Below are 14,969 nucleotides of genomic sequence, written 5' to 3' on the forward strand. Positions count from 1 at the left end.
TGTCCTTCACCCTGAGGCTTATTCATCTCACTTTTGGTGGGAAAGGGCCTTTAGATTTGCCAAAAATAGAACTTTTTTGTTTTTAAAAACAAGCAAGCAAGCAAGCCTAGCCCAGGTTATAGACCTTATGTAGCCCCGCCCCTTTTCAGCGCTGCGCTCGTTGTCTTTTTACTTCCGGTCTGTATTTTCACAGCGATCTTGCCTATTGAACTGCTCGTTTTAAAATCTTCCCGGTCTACTGACATTTGTTAAGACATCTGCTTTTAACTATACAATCCTCATGATAACTTTCATTAACTTTACATTAAGTAAATCCACTTAAAAAGCGAATTACTCCTGGACAGCGATGACATATACAGAGCGACCGCAAAAACGGAAGTTCAAAGACAATATTCTAAAGATGGCGGCGCCCTCGTTTCTCTGGCGCATAATGTCTATAAAAAGTAATGCAAAAGTAACTTAAAGGGATAGTTCACTTTGAAATTAAATTTTGGTATGTTTTAGCTTACCTCAAGGGCATCCAAGATGTAGGTGTCTTTTTTTCCGCAGTAGTTTCAATTTTGATATTTTTAGGTCAAACCGTTCTTGTCTGTCAGTCATATAATGCAGGTCGATGGTCACCACCTCAAAGAGCATGCACAGAGTCCAAATTAAAACAATTCCCCATCGTCCAAATTAAACAATTCCCCATCGTAAGTACACATTGATGGCCCAAGACACGAAACGAGCGGTTTGTGTGAGAAAACTAACAGTATTTATATCGTTTTTACCACTTATACACAGCCACGTCCAAGTGATCTGAGGGCGCGCGCGCATCCTGTTGTGTGACGTGTGCGCAGACTGGTGCATAGATATATACACTAGATGTCGCCTTGGCTACTGCAGTTCATTGGAAAGAAACCGTAGCCAAGGCGACATCTAGTGTATATATCTATACCCGCCCACGCTCTCAGATCACTTGGACATGGCTGTGTACAAGAGGTAAAAAACGATGTAAATACTGTTCGTTTTCTCACACAAACCGCTCGTTTCGTGTCTTAGGTCATCAATGTGTACTTACGATGGGGAATTGTTTAATTTGGACGATGGGGAATTGTTTTAATTTGGACTCAGTGCATGCTCTTTGAGACAGTGACCATAGACCTGCATTATATGACTGACAGACAAGAACGGTTTGACCTAAAAATATCAAAATTGAAACTACTGCGGAAAAAAAAGACACCTACATCTTGGATGCCCTTGAGGTAAGCTAAGACATACCAAAAATTTAATTTCAAAGTGAACTATCCCTTTAACTTATTACTTTACATAAAACTAACAAGAGTAACGCAATTAGTTATTCTTGTGGGAGTAACACAATATTGTAACGCGTTACTTTTAAAAGTAACGTTCCCCTTTGGCCTTCTCTCAAGAAAAAAATCTAGTCTTAAATTAGGATCATTTTGGTGAAACTAAAATTTCACTATCACCATATTTCTTTTTTAAGTGTAAAAACTATTAAAAAAAAACTGACATACATTTATATAAGAGTTTGATATGCAAATCTGTGTAATCAGAACGATAGTGTTTTTCTTAAAACAAAACAAAAACAAATACATGTTCAAAATAATTATGTTTATTTATTTCCTGGTAGCTCTAGAGTAACTCAGAGTCTCGGGTTGTGTGGAGGCACTTCTACAATACAGCAACACAAGGTGTCATTCACAGCTGTTAGTGCAGATACCAGTGTTTACACTTCTATACAAACATAAGAGACACGTTTTCTTTGGTTTTCAAGTGAAGGGGATCAGAGACCTGGAATAAAGACCGTCTTCAAATTTATGATATTCAGAAGGAGATTCACACCACTGTTTTATAAGAGCTTCAAACTTTGCAGTGCAATCAAAAGTCAGTGAGGGTCTCATTTATAGTCAGTGAAAATAAACCCTTTACTCACGAAATTATTATCCTGATCAGATTACACTGATCTTTAAAAAATCCTTTGGCTTCATAAATGACTAGTGAGACCACAACATCACAGTTTACATGATTCTTTAACAATCAGTAATACATTAACAATTAGATAAATGCAAGATAATTAATTTAAACTATTAATTAAATCCTTAATCAAACCCACGTAACGTAACATAGCCAACTGCATGCTGGAAAAATAAATATAAAGACAATTAGCATAAATACAAAACAGAATCTCAGTTTTAAACGAATGCTATATATGAACAGGCAATATGACACGCTAAAGCACCTTTGTTAGTCATTTACAACGGATCAATAATCTACTTTGCCTCCTGTAAACATTCCAGTCACAAAAGCCTAATTAAAGTTGATTAGTGAAGCAAAAACGGAAGTAATGAAGGGGTTAAACTAGTCTATGTGTTTCAAACACCAGAAATAAAATAATAAAACAATATATTCAAAAGCTACATAAAGTATTAAGACGAACAGAGTGTACTCGCTCAACACACTCGCTCTATTAGTATTAATCTTACAGCAGTGGAATATTATAACATTACCTGAGGTCTCTGCAATAATCTCACAAATTATGATGCATCACAGTATCGTGCGAGATGGATTTGGTCTGACACAGTGATTTTTTTTAATATATTAACTAATGCTCTGTACGTTTTCACATTGTGAAACAAAATAAATAATGCTTGTTGAATATTCGATCATAGAAACTGCCACCCCCAAAAAAAAGGGTTTAAAAGAATATTACTATAATAAAGAAGGAAATATCAAATATCCTCAGATTTGGACCTGTGTTTTTCTCGCCCTGAGATTTGCATAGTAACCCTGATTCACAGCACGTCTTAAAAAATGGCTAATGCAGGAATGCAGTCCGTCTCTATCTGTTAAAGAGTTGTTCCCAGCCTCGGGTTGCTTCCATTAGGTGTCTCTGTCCGTGTCCCACCCAAGCTTCCTGGTTTCTGAAAATCCTCCCGCAGAACCAGCATCTAAACGTCGGCTGAAGCACAATGCTTTCTGAAGCTGTTGGTACCACGGTATACTTTCTTCCGCACACTCTTTTAAGCCTCAGTTTCAAGCTGAACCTTTCCTTAACCGTCCCGTTCGGCCGTTCCCTCCTGGAATGGGATGCGTGGCAGTCACCGATGAGGTTATTCCGGAAGTCATCATCGCAGCGGAAATCCGAGAGAGCTCGGAGAGTTTTCCGAGAGAGTACGACGCGCTGCACGGCGTCTTTGTGCTTGTGGACGACTTTCATGATGTTTGTCACCTCGGGAATCTCAGTGTCGGGATGGTTGAGAACTATAACAGGCTGGTTATCCCGTGGGATTTGAACGGATTGTGAGGAGCTGTAGGGAATCAGTCGAAGCGTTGTGGGAACGTCTCGAGCCGCCGGTTGCCAGTGGAGGGCTGATGCCGTGACGTCTTCAGAGGCTCGAGTCGAACGCTTCTGGGATTTACTGATGGGAGAGTCCGGAGAGGACGTCTCTCCCATGCGCTTTCTGTTCAGTGATGCAAGAGGGCCGCTTGACTCCCGGGATACACATGTGGAAGAGTTTGAACCGTCAGGAAAGATGATGCTGGTGTCGACTGGCTTGGATTGCTGGTTTGGACCTGATGGAAACAGAAGATAGTTTACATGTTTCAGCATGCTAAATGTTTCTATGCATTCTAATACTGGTGCAAATAAAATTAAAAATAATAAATGTTAGTTTAGAGAAAAATCAAGCATGTTTAATTACTATATTTTACTCTGAATCAACATGCACCAATGCTACAATTTTCTATGTTATAATCATTTGTTAACAAACAACAAAAGTATTTAAATTTCTTATTTCTCTGGATTTAAACAACAAAATGTATAACATTGTTCTAGTGGTTTTTGAATATTTTAATCCAAAAATCTTACATAGTGTGCATTAAACAAACAAGTATTCATTACTTCAATGAGCTCATTGTTTCTGCCTTAAATTATTACATTGTTTAAATTAATACATTTTTAGCTAACTGATTTGTAGATGTATATTTCTGAAATGCATAACTTAGACAGTCTCCTCTGATAACAGATCACTCTATTGTAATATGGACTCATGCATTTTCTGTAAAGCTGCTCTGAAACGATGTGTATTGTGAAAAGCGCTATAAAAATAAATGTGAATTGAATTTAATATTTTAATTATTGTGTCAAATGTTAAATATATGGTGGAAAACATGGAAAACATGTTTAAAAATTTTAATGGCTATATTTTACGTAATGCATTTGTTGAATCTTTTTGGAAAGATTGTTACCGAACAATTTCACAGTTAATCATTTTTTTTTATTTTTTTTTTTTATGATAATATTGATAAATGTCAATGTCAAAAGGATGAAAACCTTAATATTCTATTATATGACATCTATACAGCAGGGTTCTCTGATGATTAATAATATTTATAAGAAATATTAAATACACCATAAAGAACTATCTAACATTCATGATATAGGAAATCTGCTAATAACTATTGCAGATACAGACGTTCATAAATATGAATAACTAGGTTTGCAGTCAGTGTGCTCTCACGTGTTCACGGACCAGCTTTGACTGTTCCAATATGGCGGACGACTTCAATATAGCGGCTCTTTAATGTGGTATCCATGTTTAGATATCTATACATGTGACCTTAGATATATATGGAAGTGTTTTGGAAAGATGTCAATGTTTTGAAGGCCAAACAATGAACATCACTTACAGCCTTTTCACTGACCGCATTACTGTAATAAAGACACGTGCATTTTCTGTAAAGCTGTTTTGAAACGATGTGTATCATGAAAATCACTGTACAAATAAATGTGAATTGAATTAAACATGCTGTCTCTACCTTCACTAAAAGCCCATGGTTTTATGAAAGTCTTGAAGGATAGACACCATCTCTTACTCTACACACCTTTTATGATTTTTCATGGCATTACTTTTCCATTATTTTACTAGCAAAAATACAGTCAAACCAAAAATTATTCAGACACCAGATATCATTTTTGATATTTTTTTTACTAGTGTGTGCAGGACACTATAGTTCATTTATGTAAGTGAGGAGAGCAAAATAAACTGTGATATATTATACCCCAAAATTCTTCATACAGTGACTATTTTATAACAATTTTGGGACCAAAAATTATTCCGACACTTTGATCTGATCATGTTTTGCTGAAGTGTTTTTTCTTTAATTGCTAATGCTCTTTTTACACACAGACTGAACACAATGAAGCATTGCTTGGTGATTGGTTGAGCTAAACTGGTATTATCTAATGGTGTAGTTAAATTTAACATCTGACAGATATTCAACATAATTCATGTGTGAGACAGTCTAACAGAAGGACGGACAAAACCAGTCAAATAATATACAAGTTCTTGTCATATTTAATTACCATTTTCAAAACTATCACGAATAAACTGTGATAATGTGCGAAAAGTGTCTGAATAAATTTAGATTTGACTGTATTTTCCATTGAACACAATTTCCATTGCATTTGAAGAATCAAAACATTTCCAAAACTGTTTTCCATGACCTTGGGAACACTTTATCCCAGCGTGTCCTGCTGAATGCTTACCTCCAGCGCACGTCACATCTGTCCGAGGATCATCAGAGCAGTGATGTGCAGATATCGTCTGATCCTCTCGCTCTTCATCCAGCGAACGACTGCTTGTTGATAAAGGCAGCTCATCCACCGTCTGATCCAGGTCTGGAGCGCTCTCCCTCTCGCAGTCGGGCTGACCCACCGGGACCGGAGGATCCCTGGGGTCCGTGTTGTTTGTGCACTCGTCAGCGCGACTGTGAAATAACAGGCCCTCATCTTCACTTGGAAAATGACACGACGTCTCAGCCAAATCCTTCAGGGGAGATCTAGCGGATGGACTAATGCAATCAAACCCGGAGATGGAGCACGAATCAGTGTTTGAGTGAAGCCCAGTGAGGTTTGAATCTAGCGTGAGGTTGTGTTCCTTATCAAACGCTGCGCTGAGGAGTCGAGAACTACATCTCTCTTCCAGAGAACCCGTATCTGAGGTCAGATCGCTGGGACAGCCTGAATCTCCTTGGCATGCGGTGAGGTTTTCCTCGGATTCACTGAGGGCTTTGTCTTGGCAGTCTTTTGCTCTCTTTGCATGAATATCCACTTCGCTTTGCTTTTGTGTTTTGGTCTCTCTGGCGTTGCATCCGTTGAGGTTAACGTGTGTATCGCAGTCAGTGGGTTCCGGATCGTCGCCTCCATCTTTTTGTTGGCTTTTAATCCTTTCAACCACTGAAGACAGAAAGTCCCGCTGAGCTACGCACTTCTTTCTTTGGGATGAAGACCTTCGAGATGTCACCTGAGCACGAGAACAGTTTCCTGAGACAGTCGAACTGGATTCGATTGGTTGATTGGCTGGTTTCACAGTGTGAGGTTCAACACAATCCGATTCCCTTGGAGTCGAAACATCTCGCTTGTTTGAGGGAATGACTTTGAGAACTAAATGCTTCTTGCCGTCCACCATCTTGAACCCGACCACTTTTGTAGTGCAATCTGGGGGGACAGATATATTGTTCTTCTCCATAAGTCCGGTTAGCTTATCTTTCCCAGTGCGGCGCAGGCCTGGGTGTGGCGCGTCACATCGCTTCGCATTCGCTTGCGACGGACAGGGTGTCGTCGGCACGGGAGGAACAACATCATTGAGAGATATAGGCCAGTTATTACCACTACTAACCGTCCTTTCAAGAAACTGCTGCGTTTCCTCCAAGGTCTTCTCTGGATCCATTAACAAGCCATGGTTGTCCAGTAGGCCGGGTGTGGATAATAACTGGGATGCCCATTGGGGTTCTGGTTTTGGAAGCAAGAACTTAAACTCTTGGGACGGGTCATTGTGTTGCTTGCAGACTCGTGCACGTTTTCTCCACCAATTTCTCCTGCTCCACCGTTGACGACACGCAGCAGCCATGTGCTTCAGGAGAGTGTTTTCTTGCGCCGCCCTCAAGTTAATGCTCTCTTCACCATTGCTTATGATTGGTGGCGAACACGAGTGACATATAAACTGCTCGATCTCTTGGATGGAGAGTTTGCATGTTGGACAGTAGTACTGACCATTCAGAGAATGGTGAGTTTGACAGTGTTTGGTTAGTTGGGGAAGCGTTTGCTGGACGTTGTCATTGCAAATCTCACAAGTGAACAAACAGTCCTCGTGATGCATGCGGTGCTGTTGAAGCGTAGTGAACACTGACGTTGAGAAACCACACACGTCGCACGGAAACATCGGTGGGCTTCCTTTGCCCTCGTGGACAATGGTAAAATGCATCATTAATTCGCCGGGTGTGAAGGAGATGCCGTCGTCACACGCAGAGCAGATGAAAGAGTTCACGAGGTGTCGTTTCTCAAACTTCTTCGTTTCTTTCTGTCCGTGCGGCGTAACATTCTTCTCCTCTTTCACAGTGTTTCGTTCATTGGGAAATGAAAAGGAGGACTTCCTGAGACGCAGGCGTTTATGCCAAATGCTCCTCTCTTCATTCCCAACCTGAGCGTCAGGGTTGGCGTCGACTCTGTTCATTTTGGATGTACAGAGCCCTATACGAGACAAGGAGAAGTGCAACATTTTAGAGAGATCAGGCTTAAAACTCAACAATCAACATAACATTTGTATCATACTTAATAATCAATGTTATTATATTTTCACCAATGGTTCTGGTTGCAGGACTGAGCAAAAAAAAGAAAAAAAAGAAAAGTATCTTCTGCTCATCAAGGCTGCATTTATTTTGATCAAAAATACAGTAAAAATTGTGAAATATTAATATAATTTAAAAATAGCTGTTTTCTGTGTGAATATATTGTAAAATGTAATTTATTCGTGTGATCAAAGCTGAATTTTCAGCATCATTACTCCAGTCTTCAGTGTCACATGATCCTTCACAAATAACTTTTTTAAATAATTACACCTTCTAATATGATGACTTGATGCTTAAGAAATATTTATGATTATTATCAATGTTAAAAAAACATCTGTGCTGCTTAATATTTTTGCAATTAAATATTTTATTGTAATAATATTTCACAATAATAATGTTTTTACTGTATTTTTGATCCCCCCCAAAAATGTAGCCTTTGTGAGCAGAAGAGACTTCTTAATGTTAAAAACATTAACATATTTTACCGACCCCAAACTTCTGAATGCATGTGACGTGTTTTTAAAACTGTGCTCGTTTATTACATTTACTCTTGTCATTTTGAGTAATTATTGTAATGAATGATGTGCAATATTGTGTAAACTGGACATTAAATGGAAATTAATAAGCATTATGATCAAAATCCATGAGCTTTCCACACAAATACAACAAAAATCTAAATGAAAGCACTGTCACATATACAGTAATTACACAACATGTTCAAGAAGGTCTTTGAGAACAAACCCTGATTACCTGAAGACTACAACATATTAATTACAATTCTTACCCTATGTGTGTGTGTGTGTGTGTTCAGTACTATGTACTATGGTATTACCATGATCTTTGAACATGGTATCATGATGGTACATTTTCACTTACATTTTTTATTAATTACATAGTATATACACTAGTCCTCTTTTTCCTTTTCAACTATTATTCCTTAACATAAACATTTTCTGGTTTAAGGTTAGTCTAAAGCAATGTAATGCTTATGCAACATGTGTATAACAAATACACAGACTTTAATCCCAGGATGCTTTTGGACATGTACTATGGTAATACCATGGTATTCTGTGAAATACACTTGACTTCCATTGTAATATGATAGCCTTTCAGTCCCATATGTTATCACAGTACCATGTAAGCATAGTTTAATACTAATCTTCCTCACATCTCTGTCTTCATACACGCATACTGACCCATGCAACAAAGACGTGTAAGAAATGAATTAAAAGCAATCCAGGAGCACATACTTAAACATGCATCTTGAACTGCACAAGTTAAATTATAATCAGTTTGCACCTGTGGTTCAGTTGCCTAATTCCCCCTGTCACAATGCAATGAACGTGTTATAAAGTTTTAAAACAAATCTAATGCAATGCAATCTAAAAAGCAATGCGAATAGCCTGCGATAGAGTTTACTCTAGTAACTATGCAGTCCTGCTTATGTAAAGTTGCCTAACAAACATGTTTCAAACTGCTATATCTGTCATGCCATTTGCGCGCGCGACATTGCATTCCCACTTGTAAAACTTTAAATCTTCTTCAAAGTCAACGTTTACGTAATGCATCTGTGAAAACGCGTATAAGTGCATGTAAAACTGTCGAAGGTGATCAGACTTACAGCGCTTTTCCGCCTTCCGTCCAACCAGAACCAGTCAACCGCGCACGGACGCCATGACAGTTCAATCCGGGGACAACAGCAGCTCAAGCCCGTGACACGAGTGGATTACCTGCGTGCCACATCATACTAATGCCTAATTGCATTGGCTAAATTGCATGCATTTTTTTGATTCAGCAATGCTTAGTTTTGCGCTAAGTCGTTGGTTTTCTTTCTTTCATGCAACAGATTTGAGCCTGTGCACAGAAAAGTAGAAGCCTATGAAGACAGCATGTGCTTCCTCTTTCCACACAACATCATTCAGCACTGTTTATAACCACCATATAGAGCCACTGTTAAACCTTCACACGACACTGATGTGTGGAGCACTTTACTACAGGCTCTTTCACCAACAATAACAATGTGAGAAAAGTGCATGCATGCATTATAACACTAGAAATTAATATATATATATTTTTAATTATAAGCTATATTTATTTATTTAAATCTATTTCTGTTTTGTTTTTTTTCTCTACCTTTTTAATTCTGTAGTGTATTCCTTTTTGGTGCAAATAAATGTAAACTATTAGTATCACTTCTGGAAGTAATATATTCTAATAATTCTATTATCCTGCAGTGTAGTACTAGTCCTACTTTTAATGAATAGTGTGTGTGTGTGTGTGTGTGTGTGTGTGTGTGTGTGTGTGTGTGTGTGTGTGTGTGTGTGTGTGTGTGTGTGTGTGTGTGTTCATGTTTTTTTATCCTGGTGGGGACTTAAACCACTTAAACCACTGGGGACTCGTGTCACTGTAGGGACCTACATTTAGGCCCCTATGAGAAAACAATTTTACATACATTCTTTATTTTTTTGGAAAATGTATTAAAGCAGAGAGTTTTGTGTGATGATGGGCAGGTTTAGGGGTTGGGTTATTGCAAAGGGAGAGAATATACCGTTTGTACAGTATAAAGATCATTATGTCTATGGAGAGTCCTCACAAAGACAGCGAACCAGACGTGTGTGTGAGAGAGAGTGTGTGTGAGTGAATGAATGTGCGTGTGTGTTTATGTGTGTGTGTAAGAGAGAGAGAGAGAGTAAATTCCATGCAATTAACCATAAAAATGAAATAATAAAAGATATGATATGTATTTCATGCAGTTGAAGTGCATTCATACCAATGCAGTTTTTTTTAAAGTTGTAGTTTAAAAACAGGGGTTATAAATACCAGTAAACAGATGTTAGTAGCGCAGGAACACAGCCATTGTTGAGGAGAGCGTGACCTCTAGTGGTGATATAGTGTTAAAACAGGCTCAAATACATTTGCACTTTTACAAAAATCTATTACTGGACATTGTGATTCTTCTCGCATCTCTGTCACGTGCCATTTTATATAATCACATATTTATTTTCTGTGCAATTCCGTGATTAGTATTTTCTTTCTCGCTGCATTTACAAAAGTTTCGTGCCTTGTGATGACGCTGATGAAAGATGAGTTCTGATTGGTTGCTCTGTGGTTGTAAGGCGTCTTCCGATTGGCTGAGATCCGCACTCGCCGTGCCGTGTATTGCTATTTGTTACTCTGCTTGTGAACACAATAGTGTTGAACTTACTTTGATTTACACTTTGATTATCCGAGTAGGTTGGCATCGTACTGTCTGTATGCAGGCGTCTTTGTGTGGGGTAAGTACTTAACGGACTCTAACCTTTTGAGGAAAGCTTACTACTTACGGTCTATTTGACATGAGTTTATTAGAAGTTCTAGAACACATTTGATTTATAGTAGGTTCATGCATGCTACTAAGTTGCATTGGTTCTCGTTACTTGTTGCCTGTGATCTGCACTGAGTTGGTTTGACCGAATAACTGTTGTGCACAATGAGGAAGACTCAGGCTTGTTACTCATGATCTTCTCCTCTTGATTGAGGATAGTTTTGGACCAATCAAGACCTCAGTCTCTCCGTCATCAGTGCTGATTGTTGCTCAGGCTTTGATTTGTATTGGGATGCATTGAGGTGCTTTTGCTCAATGAAGCTGATCTGATCTTCAAAACTCAAATATTCCAGGAGCCCAATGGAGCTGGAGGGACAGTGGTGGAAAGGAGAACTTGCAGAGGACATCTATCAGGCCCTGCGTTACAAAGTTTGTATCCCTGTCATTGTGTTGTTATTTGGTGCCACTGAAGCTGGGTTTATGATATCATGCCCAGATCAGTATTGCAAAATTATTATAGGAGTGAAATTGACTATTTGGTTTGTATAATGTGTGGCAGGCATGCATGCATGCATATGCAACTTTACTGAATTAATGTAAATACAACTTGCATGCATTAAAGTTGTATATGCATACATTCAGTAAAGTTGTATATGCATGTTGAATATGCATGCATTCAGAAAAGTTGTTTATGCATTCATGCATTCAGTAAAGTTGTATATGCATCCATTTAAGTTGCATTTACATGCATTCACTAAAGTTTTATATGCATGCATTCACTAAAGTTGTATATGCATGCATTCACTAAAGTTGTATATGCATGCATTCACTAAAGTTGTATATGCATGCATTCACTAAAGTTGTATATGCATTCATTCACTAAAGTTTTATATGCATGCATTCAGTAAAGTTGCATATGCATGAATTCATGTAAATGCAACTAGAATGGTTGCATATGCATCTTAACTTGGTTATTGCACAAATCAATATTCCAAAACATATTAATTGCAGTGTGATTGTCTCATTGGTTGTCTTCCAGGAGCTGCGGTTGCCTGCATATAAAGGCCAGTCCCCACAGCTGAGCCTTAGACGATATTTTGCAGACCTCATCGCTATAGTCAGCAATCGGTTCAAGCTGTGCCCAGCGGCCAGACACTTGGCTGTTTATCTGCTGGACCTGTTCATGGACCGCTATGACATCTCAGTACAGCAGCTTCACATGGTCGCTCTGTCCTGCTTGCTTCTGGCCAGTAAGAGTTTACTCCTATTAATCATTACTGAAATTAACACAATTCCTGCTCTTATGATATATGATGCACAAAGCACACCACATTGGAATGTGCCATAACCATGTGCAACATGCAAACATCACTCACATTTACTTCTGAAAATGTAAACATCTAGTTGAAGATACTGCAGTTCATCAGGGGCTTCATTTAGAACCGTTGCGTGGCAGAAAACAGTCCCTGAAAGAGGCGTACACCACTTCCCATGCATAAGTTGTGATTGCTTAGCGCATGGTAAGAGCAGAACTCATGCTCTGTGCAAATATTTTCATGTAAATAATGATCAATAATGCACAATAAGGCTCTTTTTCCATTAAAAATATAAAGCAATTAAAATTCCTATTTGACCAGTGGAAAAGATTGACAAAATATTTCGCTATTTTATTTATTTATTCAAAAATAAGGCAAGAATAAATGATTTTTAACAATGTGATGTGACGGCACATCCGTGTCTCATATTTTCCTAATGTCTTGTACCCGTTAAACATGGGATCATGTGGATGAATATGCATATGCAAATGATATGCAGATGAGGATATGCATGTATAAATTTAAATTTATAAAGGGAATCTTGTGCATGTTCTTTTATAAGCCTGAATATTTTTTGGCTTTCGGGCGCACATACACTTTTAGGAAGGATCCTATGCACAGTTTTATAAATGAGACCCCTGATGACAAAAGTAAACTTTCATGTTGCCTCATCTCACGAGTGTTTATTGTCCAGGTAAGTTTGAGGAGAGGGAAGACCGTGTCCCGAAGCTGGAGACGCTGAACAGTCTGGGCTGTATGAGCTCTATGAACCTGGTTCTGACCAAACAGGGTCTCCTGCACATGGAGCTGCTGCTCCTCGAGACGTTTCAGTGGAACCTGTACCTTCCCACGGCTGCCCACTTCATCGAGTATTACCTGCCAGTCGCTGTGAACGAGACGGACCTGCATGACGGCTGGCCGATGGCTTGCATGGAGAAAACCATGCTTTACATGTCCAAATATGCAGACTACTTCCTAGAGGTGTCTCTGCAAGGTGCGGCGTCCAGTCCTAAACTCAATTCACATTTATTTGTACAGCGCTTTTCACAATACACATCGTTTCAAAGCAGCTTTACAGAAAATGCATGTGTCTTTATTACAATAATGCGGTCAGTGAAAAGGCTGTAAGTGATGTTCATTGTTTGGCCTTCAAAACATTGACATCTTTCCAAAACACTTCCATATATATCTAAGGTCACATGTATAGATATCTAAACATGGATACCACATTAAAGAGCCGCTATATTGAAGTCGTCCGCCATATTGAAACAGTCAAAGCTGGTCCGTGAACACGTGAGAGCACACTGACTGCAAACCTAGTTATTCATATTTATGAACGTCTGTATCTGCAATAGTCATCAGCAGATCTCACTGGATTTCCTATAGCATGAATGTTAGATAGTTCTGCATATGGTGCATTTAATATTTCTTATGAATATTATTAATCATCAGAGAACCCTGCTGTATAGATATCATATAATTAGGTTTTCATCCTTTTGACATTGACATTTATCAATATTATCATAATAAAAAAATCTATTTACTCTGAAATTGCTCGGTAACCATCTTTCCAAAAAGATTCAACAAATGCATTAAGTAAAATATAGCCATTAAAAATGTTAAACATGTTTTTCACCATATATTAAACATTTAACACAATAATTATGTATACTCGGGAACGTATCAGAGGAGACTGTCTAAGTTATGCATTTCAGAAATGTACATATACAAATCCGTTAGCTAAAAATATAATAATTCAAATAATGTAATAATTAAAGCAGAAACAATGAGCTTGTTGACAAATGATTATGACATTGAGATGTTGCATTGGTAGTTTGCATCATATGTAAACTCACACGCATTGCATGTTTACCTGTATATGAAGTCCATGATCTGCAGAATCAGAATGTTTGTGTTTCCTCTGTGAAGATCATGCATTTCTGCGGTTCGTGCCGTCCCTGGTTGCAGCGGCGTGTGTGTCGTCCTCACGGGTGATCCTGCGTTTGTCTCCGTCATGGCCTCCGCGTCTCCAGCGTCTGTCAGCGTACACCTGGGACCAGATGCTGCCCGCTGTCGAGAGGCTGCTGATGTGAGTTTCAGCTTTTGAAGAGTCTCTTCTGCGCACCAAGGCTGCATTTATTTGATAAAAAAATACAGGAAATATTATTACAATTTAAAATATCTGGTTTCTATGTGAATATATACAGTAGTCAACATTTGAAGTGGATCCAAAAAGTTCATCAAAGTTGTCCTAAGACAAGAACGGGTATTGTACAAAATTCATGTATAACTTTGATGAAAGGTTTTGATCCACTTCAAATGTTGACTACTGTATATATTCACATAGAAAACAGATATTTTAAATTGTAATAATATTTCCTGTATTTTTAATCAAATATATAGTAAAGTGTAATTTATTCCTGTGATCAAAGCTGAATTTTCAGCATCATTACTCCAGTCTTCAGTGTCACATGATCCTTCACAAATCACTCTAATATGATGATTTGATGCTCAAGAAACATTTATGATTATTATCAATGTTGAAAACGGTTGTGTTGCAGTTTTGGGTTCGTAAGATTTAAAAAAAGAAAACTTTTATTCGACAAGGGTGCATTACATTTATCAAACATTTATAATACAAAATATTCTATTTCAAATAAATGCTGTTCTTTTGAACTTTATATTCATCAAAGAATCCTAAAAATAAATGGATCATG

The 14,969-nt window shown here is 38.2% G+C and overlaps 2 protein-coding genes and 1 long non-coding RNA gene across 3 annotated transcripts in view; 1 reads left to right on the plus strand and 2 right to left on the minus strand.

Annotated features, from left to right (window-relative positions):
• Window positions 1–14,969, minus strand: part of LOC309486272 — a 233,032-nt gene that overhangs the window by 9,152 nt on the left and 208,911 nt on the right. The gene's annotated exons all lie outside the window — the stretch shown is intronic.
• znf518a (zinc finger protein 518A) lies at window positions 1,596–9,579 on the minus strand. The gene is made up of 3 exons (XM_082153312.1): window positions 9,254–9,579; window positions 5,552–7,534; window positions 1,596–3,576 (listed from the first exon to the last, which is right to left on the minus strand). Exons 2-3 carry the CDS (start codon window positions 7,515–7,517, stop codon window positions 2,843–2,845), a joined length of 2,700 nt encoding a protein of 899 aa, XP_082009438.1. The 5' UTR covers window positions 7,518–7,534; window positions 9,254–9,579; the 3' UTR covers window positions 1,596–2,842.
• ccnj (cyclin J) overlaps window positions 10,770–14,969 on the plus strand; it is an 8,030-nt gene continuing 3,830 nt past the window's right edge. The window contains exons 1-5 of the mRNA XM_082153468.1: window positions 10,770–10,907; window positions 11,290–11,365; window positions 11,976–12,186; window positions 12,947–13,246; window positions 14,182–14,341. Of these exons, the coding sequence (XP_082009594.1) occupies window positions 11,297–11,365; window positions 11,976–12,186; window positions 12,947–13,246; window positions 14,182–14,341 (740 nt within the window). The 5' untranslated portion in view covers window positions 10,770–10,907; window positions 11,290–11,296. The remainder of the gene's footprint in view (window positions 10,908–11,289; window positions 11,366–11,975; window positions 12,187–12,946; window positions 13,247–14,181; window positions 14,342–14,969) is intronic.

The sequence above is a fragment of the Leuciscus leuciscus genome (genome assembly GCF_965113295.1).
Source record: "Leuciscus leuciscus genome assembly, chromosome: 22".
Lineage (NCBI taxonomy): Eukaryota > Metazoa > Chordata > Actinopteri > Cypriniformes > Leuciscidae > Leuciscus > Leuciscus leuciscus.